This window comes from Tupaia chinensis, unplaced genomic scaffold (assembly GCF_000334495.1).
Source record: "Tupaia chinensis unplaced genomic scaffold, TupChi_1.0 Scaffold144529_1, whole genome shotgun sequence".
Classification (NCBI taxonomy): domain Eukaryota; kingdom Metazoa; phylum Chordata; class Mammalia; order Scandentia; family Tupaiidae; genus Tupaia; species Tupaia belangeri.
Window position 1 is genome coordinate 1,696,517 of NW_006204388.1, and position 15,565 is coordinate 1,712,081.

Genomic DNA, 15,565 nt, shown 5'->3' on the forward strand with positions numbered 1-15,565 from the left:
AGCAGGAAAAAAAAATTGGCATCAAGTAAATGACCTTTGGCACTCGGGTGAATAAATGCATAGCAAATGTTGGTACTATCTGATCCTGAGTCATCTGCATAAATATAGTGAGGAAGGACATTAGAAATTTAGAAACAGTTTAGGTGTAAACATTGCTATCTAAATCTCTCTAACGCAAAAGGTGATGGGACAAGTACCAATGAACTGATTCATTAAACAAACCGATGTGAGATCCTTTGGCTTCAGGCAAAATTTTATGAAAATATTATTTAGTATATGTATTTCCATTTCAGCCTCCTTTCTCATGAAACTTTAATTAATTTATATTAGGACTCAATAAGCCAAAAAAGCAGCAGATATTATGGTATACTAGTATGGTGGTACAAATTAAAAATGAAAAAAAGCAAAAAGAGAAAATGATTAGTTTCTCTGGTGTAGAAGTGACCTCACTATTTACAATGCCAGTCAGACACCCGCAGACAGGGAGTCAAGAAGGCTAGTGATTTCTTCTTCAGCCCTGCTTGTCTCTGGCACTATGGCTTGAGTGATTAATGTATGATTTTCTTGGGTTTCTAACCTTTAGCCTTTCACTGCTGCCAAACATGTTTCTTGGTGATACTGAGTGCTCAGAAGTGCAAATGGATCTGAAAAAGCACAAGGTAATTACTAGCATTCATTAAGCTCCACTAACCAAGAGAGTTTTATACTATAGCACTTCGGGAATGACAGGGGCTTGATACATTTGGAATGAGTCTGTTCTTTCTCCATACCATAATATGTACTCTCTGGATTGTTTTGAAGATGATGTAAGTGAATAATGTACACAAAAGAACTTTATCAACTCTTAGGATTCATGGTCTATGAGAATGTCATGTTTTACAAATATTTGAGAAGGTGTCATCATATAACAGAAAGAACATGGGTTTGGGTACCAAGCAAAGGCATATTTAAATTGTACCTGCACTGTGCTAGGTACACAGGATGCAAAACTAAAAAAGTAAAAATACATGTGAGTTCCTTTGTGTGACACATGAGCCTTGGGTTCCTCAACCACACAATGGCAATAGTTTCTTTGAGGGTTTTGTTGACAGCTGTGAGAAAAAATGTAAAGTACCTCATGGCACCAGGTACATAGTAGATTTCAGTAAATCCTACTCTTTATTTTTCTCCCAATGGAAATACTTACTTATTCTGTCATTAATCTAGATCATAAAAATGGTTGTTTGAACTGACATTTTACAATGTTGTGTTTCTCTCTGATAACAAAATTTCAAGACAATAGCTAAGCTCAATTACAATAAAAGACATCCAAAGAAACACATGGAACCATTAATAACATCATAGAAAGTTGCCTCAGATGCTTTTTGGAAAGGCAGCAAATAAATAATAAATGAATAAATGAATGATGAATGAATAAATAAATAGAAATAACTATTAATTTTATAATTTAATAAATGATTTATATGTATCATATGTTCTGGTTTATGAGTACTATTAAATTTTCTAGCAAATTAGCATAGGCATAAATAAATAAAAACATTAAAGGAAATTAAATTTATTAAACTAATTTGTTGTATTTGTTGGCATAATCTTAATATCTTAAAGGGCTCCATAAAATTATCATAGAAAATTTAGTATACTGTTTATAGTATAGAACACCAATATTTAGTTAGTAACCTATGAAAAATGTATAATACTTGACTCAGCATGTCATAAATATGAAATAATTTAGTAATATTCAAAAATACATAGCAAAACCTTGGGAAGTCTTTCCTTTTCATCCACATAAATATTTACTATGTAAAAACTTTATCAAGTCTGTAGAGCTCTTAAATTTTCATTCACAAATACAGTCATGCATCACGACAATAGGATAAATTCTTAAAAGTGCTTCATTCAGCAATTTTGTGGTTGTGCAAACAGCAGAGAGTGAATAGCCTACTATTTGCCTCAGCTACATGGTGTAGCCTATTATAATCATCGGAATAGCCATTACATACGTGGTCCATCGTGACCCAAACACTGTTATGTGGTACAGGACTGTAGTTACAGTCTTTAATTAGTTGATTATGTCTCAGTGTGGCAGAGGAAATACAAAAAGGGGCTCCTTTTGCCTATCTGCAAGAGGAAAGGCTGGGCAAGCCTGGAGGCTAAAGTCAGGGTGTGGATTTCAGCTCTTCTGTTCCCTGGGGGATGGGGGGGTGTCACCCGCACTAACCTATGTTACTTCTCCACATCCAGGGCGCATCTCCTAGTATGTGGAAGGGTTAACTTGGCTTCCTCTCTTCATTCCTTCTACATCGCTACAGCACTTAACTGGAGATGATCGGAATCATTCAGAGACTTCGTGGATAAAAAGGGACAGCTGTGGAACTTCCACAGGCGAATCAACAGCTTTGTCAATTACATTTACTAAAAATGGTTGTTTTTGAATTGATTTTATCCTGCAGTTTTAGTGCAGTTCTCCTGGTTGATGAGCATTTAGAGGAATCTTAAATACCTGAAATGCTAATTTTTATTAAGACAAAAGTACTGTAATCAATTTTTTATGCTTTTCTTTGATGTTGGCTTTTTGTGTTTTCTGTTTTGTTTGTTTTTGTTTTGCTATAGGACTTGTGTGCTTACCAGAGAGAGAGGTATGGAGAGAGAAAAATGAGAAATCACCCTCCAGAGGGGATAGCCACATTGTATTTCCTTCTCTTCCACTCTCCTTTCTGGATTGGGCACTCACAAACATGCTCCCGGTGTGATTTGCAAGTTGCCGGGTCTTGGACTCTAAGTCAGCCATATGGGCTCCAGCTGCCTTAACCTCCATGCCATCTACTGGCCCCAATTTTTAAGCATTTCTAAATCAAAGAAAAATGAATTTTGCCTATCTCCTCTCGTTGGGAAAAGGACTAAGTGAAACTTAGCCTTAATCATAGGATGGGTTAGTAATGGTTAGTGGGACCAAAAGAGAATGATCCAAGAGACTGCATTTTAAGAGAGGTTGATTCTTTTTTATTTTGGAGAGGTTTTTGCTATAGGGCATATGTGCTCGCCAGACAGACAGAGAGAGACAGAGAGATAGAAAGCGAGAAATCACCCCCCAGAGGGGATGGCCACGCTGCAGTCCCTTCTCCTCCATTCTCCTCTCGGGATCTTGAGCACACACGCATGAGTTTAAGCCACTGGGTCCGGGACTTGAACCGCGGTCGACTATGTGGGAGTCCAGCGACATAGCCATTATGCCAACTGCTGGTCCCAGAGAGGTTGATTCTTAAGCCTGACAGGAAAAAAAAAAAGCAAATTTTTAAAATCAAACCTCTTTAGAAGAGACATATCTGGGCATAAAATTCTGAGGGCAATAATTCTGCCCTTAAAATTCAAGGGCAGGGGCCGGCAGGTGGCATGGTGGTTAAAGGCGCTGGACTCCCACATAGCCGACCACAGTTCAAGTCTCGAACCTGGTGGCTTGCTTTCTCACTTCCTCTATCTCCCTCTGACTCTCTCTGATCAAACTGGAAAATAATAATGTTAATAATAATAATAAGTAAAGTTAAATAAAATAATTATTTAAAAAAATTCAAGGGCAGAAGTAGAGGTTGGAACTATTCCTGAAAATGATTAATCACCAAGTGTCTGAAAGGTTTCTGCATTGCTGACTGGGTTGGGATTGTTGTCCCAAGTATGGAAGTGTTTGATGTGCATAGGCCTCAAACTAGTAATGGTAATGGAATAATGCAATACTTGCCCTTCCTGTGTACTTTGTACATCTCTTGCCTTCTCTCTTCTGCTTTGTGTGTGTGTGTGTGTGTGTGTGTGTAATAAAGTATTGATGGTAATTTATTTTGAAATGGGATCTTTAGATACTTGAATTATTTTTGGTTTTCAACTTAATACAGCTTCCAAAGAGAATTCCTTTCAGTCATTTCTGTGCCCAACAGAGAATGGTTGAAAAGTCTCTAAATATAACTGCGCATACCTGATACATCTCTTGTTAGAGCTGGAGTAATATAGAATGAATCCATTCTCTACAGTATCCCAAATGATAACAAAAAATTAATACAGCAATACAGTGGTACCCAATTTATATCAGAGAATAATTCAGACAATAATTTAAAGCGTGATTTAGACCATTTCATGTGTATTACTATTTTTCAGATATGGCATTGATGAGTTAATAAGGCCCCAAATTAGTCTCCATATGATTTAAATTTCTCCACATGATATAATTTATACAATAGCTTCATTCATACTAAGATCTCCTTAACCTCAGTAAATTGTGAAATTCCATTGTTTTTATTTAAAAACTTTATTTCTATTTAATTGCCAAGTCCTCCAGCAGAAGTACCTATTTATGTTATGATATTTCATCTATTCCTAGGTGCAAATGTATATTGAGACTTTAAAAACTGGTTTTGGTAATGGAGAGAATGAGAGCATTGAGCATTTGAAGGGACAAGAAGAAAAGATTCCATGAAAGCAAAGACTCAAGTAGGACGGGCCATGCTGATGGTGAACCAGAGCCAGCGTGTACTGGCTTGTAAGAATGTATCCCAAGTTCAGTGACATTACATTGGTACCTACAAATTGGCCATAGTGGGAATATTTATATCACTAATACTGGCAAATCAGGGTCTTATTTTTCTCCCTGGAGAGAAAGTTACCAGCACATCACTGGTCCTGCAACGAGAGACTGAGGACAGGATAAACAGCATTCAATAGTTTTCAACTTAGTTTTTTTTTTTTCTTTCTTAAGTGATAGTGAGTGATGGAAAAAGCTGTGGATATAAATGTCTCTTTGATTTTGTAACTCTACTGACAGTAAGAATCAAACTATCCAGAGTCTGGGAATATTATTAAAAACTAATTAGATAATAAAGCATGAATTAGAGGTCTTATGACCCTCATTTTGCTGGGATGGGAGTTTGCTCCATATATTCATTAGTTTCATTAACAGAGAAGTGTTTAAAGTGTTTGGAGATACTGTCATTCTGCTCTCTCTACTTTGCATTTCTTTTTTCATAAAAACTTACTAGGCTAATGACTATATTAATATATATCCATAATGACATACGGTGTGAAAATGACTCATTAGACTCCTTTGAAATATAACTAAGACAGACCGCATTAACCAATTTTAACAGGTAAAATGTACATTCTCAGTTTCGCCTGGATAAAGCAAGCAAAAATATTCCTTTGACAGTGCAAATGTTTCTTCTTACAGTATATTCCCTTTTAAATTTACCTACATTTTCATTGAAAACCATGCAAACCTGCTACTTTTCCATTAACCTAGGAAGAGTAACAATTTTCTAGGTAAGCCACAAAGTTGTTATTCTTATTTTCCTTCCGTGTTATAATTCTTACAAAGAAAATGGGCTGAAGAAGCATTTAGAAGTCCCAACCATTTAATTTCCATTTTAATGTAAAAGTCTTTGCCTTTTCCAAAGGAATCAACTGAAATTCAATAATATTGATCATTTTCCAGCTTTGTTTTCAGAATGCATCACCAAAAGAAGCTAGGGTATCTCTAAAAAAATAAAAATAAAAAAATTATATGTATATATATATATATATATAAACAAAAGAAAAAAAGAACAAGGAAGAAAAGGGAAACAAATAATGAGAAAGATGAGTCTTAAAGCAACATAAAAAGCCATGTATCTGCTCAATCCAAAAAGCAAAGCTTAGTCCAAAAAGCAGGAACCTGATAATCAGTGTAGCTACAAATATTCATTTAGAAACTAAGAGTTCAGGCTCTATGTTATTTGCCTTTGTGCTTTTTGGACTCATGAGAGTCTGTAATAAGCAGAGTTTTACGTACAGCCTAGACACATCAAGTGAACAAACAACATTAATTGGCTTTGGTATGCTGACACATGTAGGGCAGTCCATACTTACTTTCTGAAGAGGTAGTTCTTGATGATCAAATTTAGACTTAGTCTGCAAGTTTAAAGTCATGCTTCTGCCTGCATGCATTGCTGAAATACCTCCATAGGGCAGCATGCCAAGGTTAACTGTGTTGTGTTTGTAAGCAGCATTCTGAGTAGAGGAAATAATCATGTGACAGGGTGTGAACACATGCTCAACAAACTGATTATTACATGAACATGTTTAAATTTATAACATTTAACTTTAAGCGGGCAAACAGTAACTGTCTTTTTAAAACATGCACTCGATCAGACAGAAGCATACAATAAACAGTGTTAGTTAAGCACATAATGAATACCATCCAAAACTACAGAAAAGACAAAAAGCAAAGAAGATACATTCTGCCTTACATTTGCTGCTACCTCAAAGTCATAAAATCTCTCTTTTATATCATGATTATAGTGACTTTGGACAAGGACTATTCATCTGTGGCAGTCTATTAAATTTAAGCATTTAAGCAGTGAGATCTTAATTTCACCAGCTGCAAATCTCATGGTTTCTTTCACACTGTGAGATCATCACATATGAAAGGCAAATATTAGCTTCTAATTCTCTTAGTCTAATGCATTGTAATGGTAAGGATGAAATCAGCCCCCTTTACTGCTCAGGCATAAATCATGGCAACTTGGAAATAATAGTTGATTCAAAAAAAAAAAAATCATTCAACCTGACCACTGTCTAGATCAAATTTACTTATTAATTCCCAGTTGAGCCAATCAAATAAGTTAGCTATACATCCATATACTTAAATTTTTTTTTGTTTCTTAAAAATTAGACTTTAAGCTAGAGAAATTTCATAATGTTATTAAACAATTATAATTTGTGGAATTATTAATGCTATTTACCTAATATACTTAAATACCCATGGAACACTTTGGTATTATTTGCATTGTGGTTAGCCTTCAACAGGTGCATCTAAAATTATTCTATGTGACAGGTCATATTTTTTCTATAAGACCTCCTTTAAAAATTAAAACATTTTAGATGCTCTGTCATCAAATTGTTTCCACTAATACAATCTCCACCTTCAACCTACAATGGAAGTGGAATAACTGACAGCATTTATCCTTTTTAAGTAATTCTCTTATTTTGGAAAACAAAAATCTACAGACGTAACTTAGTCAACTTCTTAAATGAAAATTATTAAACATGAACAGCAGATAGCTATTCTGTTCTGAGGGCATTAGTTTCAAAGTAATGATTTAGTTTAATTGAGCTAAAGTAGACGATTACGATACTCCCGATGTTAGGCTTGTCTAGCAATCATATTTGTTACAGACTCATGATTACTGAATACAAATTTTTCATTGTCACCATGCCTAAATTGTCAAGGACAAAGAATATTTCATTCTAGCACTTGGATAATTTTTTTAGGCTTAAAAATCACTCAAGTCTAGTGCTCTCTTAACTCCTGTGTAACAGCAGCAGTCTCAAACCTACGAGCTCATGTTTTCAATTCTCTGTCACAGTGGGAATGTGTAGTGAAAGCTTGAACTTTGGAGTCCAACTAAATTAGGGGAAAACAAGCATCTTTTATCCGAGGTTGAACTTGGAGCTGCCTTTCCAAGCAACATTATGTTGGACTGTTAAGCTTATCCAGTGTCTAGGCCTCTAGGCAATTGTCTTTTATGTGGAATGGATGAAGATCTTGTAGTTTCTAGTGAAACTATTTGGTTTCCAGGTTCAAATGACTTCACTACATTTCACTTGGAAAAGAAAGACACCACGTCTCTGGTGTAGTTTGACTTTGGACAGAATGTAAGTACCACAACTATGTCGAAGCTAGTTTTACATAATGAGTCTGTGTGCTTCAGTGTCCCGGACTCATCCTGTTGAGTGGCTGGGAAGCTTTAGCTAAGATGTAGCCTGAATGGCTCGGTAACTCAGTTGAGAGGGAAAAAAATTATTTGAAGAAAACAAGAGTAAATGTTTTCAGGATCTGGTGGCTTGAAGCAACACTAAGGTAATTTAATTTCTTATAATTAAATAATGAGCTCTTGATATACACTGAAACTGACTGAGAAACAACAAAAAGAGACAGACCGAGGGAATTATAAACAAACATGGGATATGTGGAGACTAAAAAGGAAGGTGTGATTACAACAATGGAAAATATACATGAATTCACTTTCAGTTATCTGGGACAGGTAGAGCCTCTAGACTTTTTTTCTTTTCTTTTTTAACTTAGACTTTCTCCCCCAGCCCTATATTCCTTCTAAAATTCTTCCTCTGAATAGAGGAGTTAACTACTTTTCAGTAGTTTGGAACAAAGGAGAGGAATCATTTATCTGGAAACAAATACATAAACGTTGGTACCAAATATTTAGAATGGTATCTTTTTCTTTTTCATGCTTTGCTTTTACCCACTTCTCTGCCTCAAATTACTAATTACAACAATGGAAAATATACATGAATTCACTTTCAGTTATCTGGGACAGGTAGAGCCTCTAGACTTTTTTTTTTTTTTTTTTTTTAACTTAGACTTTCTCCCCCAGCCCTATATTCCTTCTAAAATTCTTCCTCTGAATAGAGGAGTTAACTACTTTTCAGTAGTTTGGAACAAAGGAGAGGAATCATTTATCTGGAAACAAATACATAAACGTTGGTACCAAATATTTAGAATGGTATCTTTTTCTTTTTCATGCTTTGCTTTTACCCACTTCTCTGCCTCAAATTACTAGTCATCGTACATATCCTCAAAAAAGCTTCTTATAACCTTTCTTGACTAGTTCATCTTACCCTGTTACGTATGGTCGTGTCTACACGAGGCCAGAGTTCCCAAACTGTACTGTATTATTTGGCCCCAATTATTTTCGCCCTCCAAGTTATCTGTCTACATGGAGGGTATAACTTGAGGTAAGGCATGGTGACAACCGACCAGGTGTCTCCCACTGACAGCCAGTCATGAGGCTTTGATGAGGCTCCCTTCAATGGGACTGAGCATACCTATTTGAAACAGACATTCTGATGAAATATTCTGTAAGGCAGAACCAATTTCCACATTGAGAAACTAACACCCACACCCACATTTACTAATTCACGCTTTCCCTAAAAAATTGTTTTCTTGTCATGTAGACACGACCTACAAACAATATAATTATTTAAACCTGAAAACACAAGATTTAATATTAGATACATAATGAATGCAGTGACCTGTGCTTTTAGCAGGACACCAAATAAAATAATAAAACTATTGAGTGAAACATTCTGATGATATATGATTACCCAGATCCCAATTCACACTGAGCAGTCAAACCTAAAAATGAGAACCAAAAAACCCTCATTTTCATGAAAAGGATCTTTGAGATTCCAGTGTCAATGCAGAGCACATAAAGCTCCCTACACCAAGTCACAAAGTACGCTGAATGAGACTGGTCAATTGATAACAGTATTAGAAAACAAAATAACACAGTTCTCTTGGATTTGAACAGGTAACCAAAAGTAATTCTAGGCTTTATATAAAATTGTTTTACTCTCCCCATTATTGTGCATTCCATGCTGCATTGTGACTCATTTTTTAACTGAATTAAGATTGATTTCCCTTTTTTTCTTTTTGTTGCAATATACACACTAATTTGGGCATTTATTGTCTTCATAAAGATATCATCTATTTTTGTTGTCTGTAATATGATTTAAATTTAAATATTTCCCTCTATATAAAAACCAGTGGGTCTAAATGGCAGGATTTTTATTCAATAAAATAATGTGTAGGAGGGCATTCAATCTCTGATTATTTTATTTTTCTGTTTCTTGCTGGGAAGATAATTGCTCATTAGAAGTAATAACTTCGGTAGTCCCATAGCAGTAACTATGCGCAAATTTTATAAACCAATTAGGGCTGGCTTTAATATGAGTGAGTCTGTATGGAAAGAGGTGAGATACTCACTTTTTATAGATTCAATAAAAACCATATTCTTTAGGTCACTAGAGAACAGTTTGGTGTCCTAGGAGAGGCATTTTGCCTTAACGGCTGGAAAGCAAATGAAGCACCATCCCACATAATAGAGTCAAATTCTCTCTTACTAACAATATTTAGGCTAGATTTGATAAACAATTCACCTCCAGGTTATGGACTCTCAGAGAATGTTAAGTAATATCCACAAAAAATTATTATGATCAATTTCCCCCACAATAGAAAGATAAATAAAATGCTGGTCATCTATTCATTCATGTCGTTCATGCTTCACTACATGTGCTTAGAAAAGCCAATAAAGGAAAACTAAAGGCAGGAGGGATATTCTTACAGAGAAATGCCAAACATACCCTGTCTAACCTTCTAGCTTCTATATGTCTAAGCAGCTGTTGTCTCCAGTCTGCAGGCATTTTACCACAGCTCTCCTCTCCCTTCCCAGGAGTAGGCCTCGTCTTTATATCACTGTTATCTGATGGCTTGTCACCATAGTTACCCAAGTTATAGTCAGACGGTATTTTTTCCAAAAGAGCTGCCATAGTAGGCCTAGCTGAAACTGGCCTGGTTTGGGAGGCACCGTAACTCTCTGTACTGTAGCTTCTCGCAGACAACGGCCGCCTCTGGGTAAGGTTTTTAACTGGAAAACTTCCCGCCTGAGCTTTCACTTCTTGATATGAAGGGTGTTCATCTTCATACCTGCCATTCCTTTTCAGGAACTGGGACTCAGTCACTGAAACGCTGCTTTGGCGATCCAGCCCTCCCCTATATGGAGGTCTGCCGTACCTATCGCTGGGAGGCAGCTCGTGGGGCTCGCTGACCCTTCTAAACATGGCCATTTCTGCGGAGCTCACCAGGGAGTCGGCTCTCCGCAGGAAGCCTGCCCTGGCACCTTGGCTTGCAAACTGGGCGTTCACCACAGCATCCTCGTTAACGGATGGCTGAGAAAAGGAAAACATTTGCTCCATGGGTGGGTATCCTCTGTACGCTCTGGGACTAACCAAATCCTTGGCGAGGTTTTTGCCGGCCTGTTGCACGTACTCAGGATTGTGTTGAAAAGGGGGCGGTATCCTCTTTTCGGCTTTCACTTCCACTGCTCCTTGAGGATTGAAGCTTTGGTCAAACTGATAGACTTTCTTCGTCATGGATGCTTTTTGTTGCTGCGGCCCTTTACTACTTCCGTAGGTGAGCATCTCGTCGTCCAGCATAGGGACCGACTGGCTTCGAGACATGCTGGACATACCGTGCTCTGGTCCCAACATTTTATCTGGGCGTTCGTGGCTTCCTAAGTGATCACTCCCGGAAGCATAGTTTTCTAATGGTATATTGTAAACCTTGTATGTACCGATGTCGATTTCATCAATACTCTGTGACTTTTTGAATTTGTTGGACTTTATATCTTTCATTAGTGGGGAAAGCCTCTCTGTGCTTTTGCTAATGGAAATAACACCTTTAGAAGAGTCTGGGCGGCAGTGGATTTGAGAAAAGACATTGCTAAGACTCCTGTTGGGATTGGAATCATGATACTCCCATGGTACTCCTGGAGAAAAGGGACTAGGTATTTCAGTAGGTTCTTTTATGTGGTCTTTCCTTTCAGGCAAGGGGCTGGTAGTGGGGGTTGTCTCTAATTTGGAAGGAAAAGCGGTCCTGTCTTCAAAAGGACTAGGGGTTCTGGTCCAATTCTGCCAGGGATTGGAAGGAGGCACTTCTGTTTCTGGCGTGTGTCTGTGTGTAGACTGCTCAAGTTCCAGGGGCACACCGACAATTCTATCCTGCCTGATCAAAGGCCTGCGTCCATGCGAGGATGTGCTTCTGGATTTTGAATTTAGGAGAGGATTATTGGCATTCTCAGCTGTGGTTTCCTCTGCAACAAACCCCGTGTTATCATAATGGGAGCCATCAGTCCAGTTGTCAGTGAAAGCATCACTCATCGGCAGCCGCTCAGGGCGCTGTGGTAGATTCCCTGGGGGAACAGCCTCCCGCTGGCTGAGTAATGGCTTTGAATCAAGAGGCTGGGGAAAAGATTGTGCAATCCTGTAATCACAATGGGAAGAACAAATATGAAAATGGGGATAGTTGGGCTTTGCCAGGAATAGAACAAGCAGCCAAGAAACCATAGTTCTTGGTTTAACTGATTTAGGACTAAGATACTGGGGGGAGGAGGTGCTTCAAAAAGTTCATGGAAAATGCATATTTAGAAACATCTGTGAATGGGCTTTAAACATTTTTTTCTGCACTAAAATTTGTACTTGAATTCCATTTTTCCACAAACTTTTTCAAGTTTCCTCATACTATTATTTTGTCCCAAAAGATAAAAACTCACTCCTTCACCCTAATCTTTTATTTCTTCTTAATAAAAACCTTATGTTATGTAATTACTTACCCATTATACTTATTACATATTATTTCATGTCCTCTGCCAGAATGGAAACTCCCAAGGTAAGAGATCTTTTTTATATCAGGCCTAGACTAGTGCCAGGCACATAGTAGATATTCAATATTTATTTGTTGAAGGAATGAATAAATGAAATATAAAGGTCATTTGTTAATAATAGTCCTGAATCCTGACCAATAATTAGAATCACCTGATGCCTGTACCTGTTCCTAGAGATTCTGATTCACTGCATTCCCAAACTATTGGTTGAGAGTGCCTTTTAAAAAAAGGTTTTGTATTCATAATGGATTCAAATTATACTCAAATAACGTTGATTTGAAGGCTAGCTCTTGAAGACACTAAATGCTAATGTACAGAGAGAATACGAAATTTTTTTTTCCTAGAATGTAAATTATTGTATTACTTTAGGTGACTGACATACCAATGATAATACTATTTACCAGATGGCCATTTTTTTTTCTGTTAGTCTAAACCATTTGCACACAAATAATAAATTATATATCTCTTATTAGTGAGGGAAAGGCTTTTGTGAGCTTTTGCTAATTGAACAACAAGTACATTTAAAAGGAATCTTTCAAAAGCACCTAAAACAATCCCAGCTATTATAAGAAATAATAAATTTATGAACTGAGAGCTAAGATTTTTATCATGAGTATCAATAAATAGAAGTAGTGGATTACTAAAGAAGACATGACCAACAATGGCAATATCATCAGCAAAGTATGAGTAAAAAGTTACCGACTAAATCACAAAACAATTTTTATTTGCTGCTTGTAGTATGAAACATAGCAAAAATTCACAAAATAGGGGAGGGAATTGGAACTGGGCATGGGACCAGCAGGTGGTGTAGTGGTTAAGGCACTGGACTCTCACGTGGTTGACCACAATTTGGGTCCTGGACCTGATGAATTGAAAGTCAAGTTGGGCACATGTGCATGTGTGCCCAAAATCCTGAGAAGAGACTAGAGGAGAAGGGATTTGGGCATGGCCATTCTCTCAAGGGGGAAGTTTCTTTTTCCCTGTCTCAGTTTCCTCCTGTTTGTTTCCTATGAGTGCAGGCACCCTCGGCAAAAAAAACTAAAAAAAAAGTAGGGGGTGGGGACTGGGCAGAGGCCACTTTGCAGTGCTCTGGCATTTCTCATCCCTCTACAATGAGTGGCAGCTGCAGCACTACTGCAATGCTCTGCAGTGCCCTTAGTCATCTGGAAGAGGGTCCGTTTCACATGCTGGTAGCCTGGCTGGGGAAAAGGCTGGCGGAGAGTGGCAGTGAGACCCTGTTGAAGGGTTTGGTCTTGTTCTTTCTCTGTTTTTCTCTCATGAGATAAATAAATGAATAAACTTTTAAAAATGAGAATAATATAGAGTAAGAGGCATTTTGGAAAGATTAAGTACTTGTAGATACAGCCTAATTTTTTCAGGTGGTGTTAAAATAATCACAACAATGATGACAGCAATACAGATTTACGCTGAGCCAGGCAGTGGTGTGGTGGTTAAGATGACTATAATGATGACAGCAATACAGATTTATGCTGGGCCAGGCAGTGGTGTGGTGGTTAAGATGACTAGATCACCTATAGCTGACTATGTGGTTCGAGTCCTGCATCCAGTGCCCTCACTTTCTTATTCACTCTCTTTCTGTCTCCAACAAGAACACACGTCCTCAAGCAAAATTTTTTTTTGGAGAGGTTTTTGCTATAGGGTGCATGCACTTGCCAGGAAGATAGAGAGAGACAGAGAGACAGAAAGCGAGAAATCACCCCCCAGGGGGGATGGCCACACCACAATCCCTTCTCCTCCATTCTCCTCTCGGGATCCTGGGCACATACGCACACGCGCCCGGCATGAGTTTAAGCCACTGGGTCCGGGACTCAAACCACTGTCGACTACATGGGAGTTTAGTGACACAGCCATTACGCTAACTGCTGGTCCGCCTCAAACAAATTTTAAAGATATATACGTAACATTTACTCTGTACCAGGCACAAAAGCAGTTTTACATTCATCTTATTTTGACTAGAACACTGTTTTGGATGGTGAAATGTCTACAGCTTATAAATAAATGTTGGGAAACAAACTTTTGATTTTAAAATTTTTGTCCTATTATCTAATCCTGTTCATCCTTTACCATCTCTTCCTAATCAATTGCCCCAGTCTGTAAAATGGATACATCTATTCTTGGAAGTCCTCAGTAAACTAGATTTGCTTACCTGCTCTTGTTTGTCTTCAATACCACTAACATGGTGAATACAATTCCAAAATTAGGAAGATTCCATTTTTGTTTAAAGGGGGTGAAAATAGGCATGTAGAAACATCAAAGAGGAAAATCTAAACATACCTGTTACCCCACAAAGAATTATGTACTGCATCTTTAGCTGTTGTCTGCAAGGACCCCACTTTAACCCGGGTGTTAGAGGATCCTGAGGAAGCCTGGGAAGGCGAGTAGTCTGAGTAAGTGCCTGAGGAAACACTGTTATTCAGACAGTGAGTTTTGTCAACTTCAGACTCATCAGTTGATTCTGAAATTTAAAGGGGAAAATGTTACAATGCTATGAACATTGACAATTACAAACAGAAAAGTATGAAAACCACACTGATGCGTGTTAGGAATACATAGTCGTCAAATATTTTTAGACTATGGTGGGATCATCATCATTTACACGTGGGGCGTCATCATGCACATGCATTTGCAGCATATTTTCCACATCAGTTTCACAATGTTACCTTTTTTGTCCTTCCCTAGCAGAACAAGTTTGGGTGGGTACAGAGGGGTCTCAGCTAATGAAGGGTGAAGTTCCCCAATCCTCATTTCATTAGCTGGATGAACAAAAGAATCCTGAGAGATATAATAATACAGGACAAGGAAAGTAAACATTTAAACAATGGTAAACCAAGATGGTAGCATCTTTACCTGCCTCAGAGTCAAAGATGTCTCTAGGATTTAATTCACTGTGGGGCATAGGGAGAAATAAAACACATGTATCTCTGAGTTAAGCACTCATTTTCTTTTCTCCTAATCTAAGTCAGTCTATTTATTCATCAGATATTCTTTAAATGCTGTGTATATGCCTGGCACTGTGCAAAAGAACTGTGGAGATTCCAAAGAAAGACAAAATGTGGCCTTTGCCCTCTGGAAGTTCACTGTTTCATTGGGGAGATGAGTTATAACTCATTATAACACAGGTCCAAACAATGGTAAGCCATGTATGAATTAAAATGGCAGGTATCCATGTAAAAGTTCTAAGTGGTATACTTTCTTACACATTCTAAGGGGAAAGTGTATGACTGGCCAACTATTTTTTTTTTTCCCACATTTTTGACCACATTAATGCACCTTTGGGTCTCATAAGT

At 37.6% G+C, this 15,565-nt stretch overlaps 1 protein-coding gene and 1 long non-coding RNA gene across 2 annotated transcripts in view; one reads left to right on the top strand and one right to left on the bottom strand.

The window, feature by feature from the left end:
- The window catches only part of LOC102496407 (uncharacterized), a 2,934-nt gene extending 553 nt beyond the window's left edge, over window positions 1-2,381 (top strand). The window contains exons 2-3 of the long non-coding RNA XR_337175.1: window positions 584-659; window positions 2,242-2,381. This is a non-coding gene — a long non-coding RNA (uncharacterized LOC102496407). The remainder of the gene's footprint in view (window positions 1-583; window positions 660-2,241) is intronic.
- Window positions 1-15,565, bottom strand: part of LRRC7 (leucine rich repeat containing 7) — a 543,267-nt gene that overhangs the window by 69,977 nt on the left and 457,725 nt on the right. Inside the window, exons 19-22 of the mRNA XM_006167144.1 lie at window positions 14,939-15,050; window positions 14,553-14,733; window positions 10,180-11,857; window positions 5,887-6,027 (exon numbers count right to left, since the gene is read on the bottom strand). Coding sequence (XP_006167206.1) covers window positions 5,887-6,027; window positions 10,180-11,857; window positions 14,553-14,733; window positions 14,939-15,050 — 2,112 coding nt within the window. The remainder of the gene's footprint in view (window positions 1-5,886; window positions 6,028-10,179; window positions 11,858-14,552; window positions 14,734-14,938; window positions 15,051-15,565) is intronic.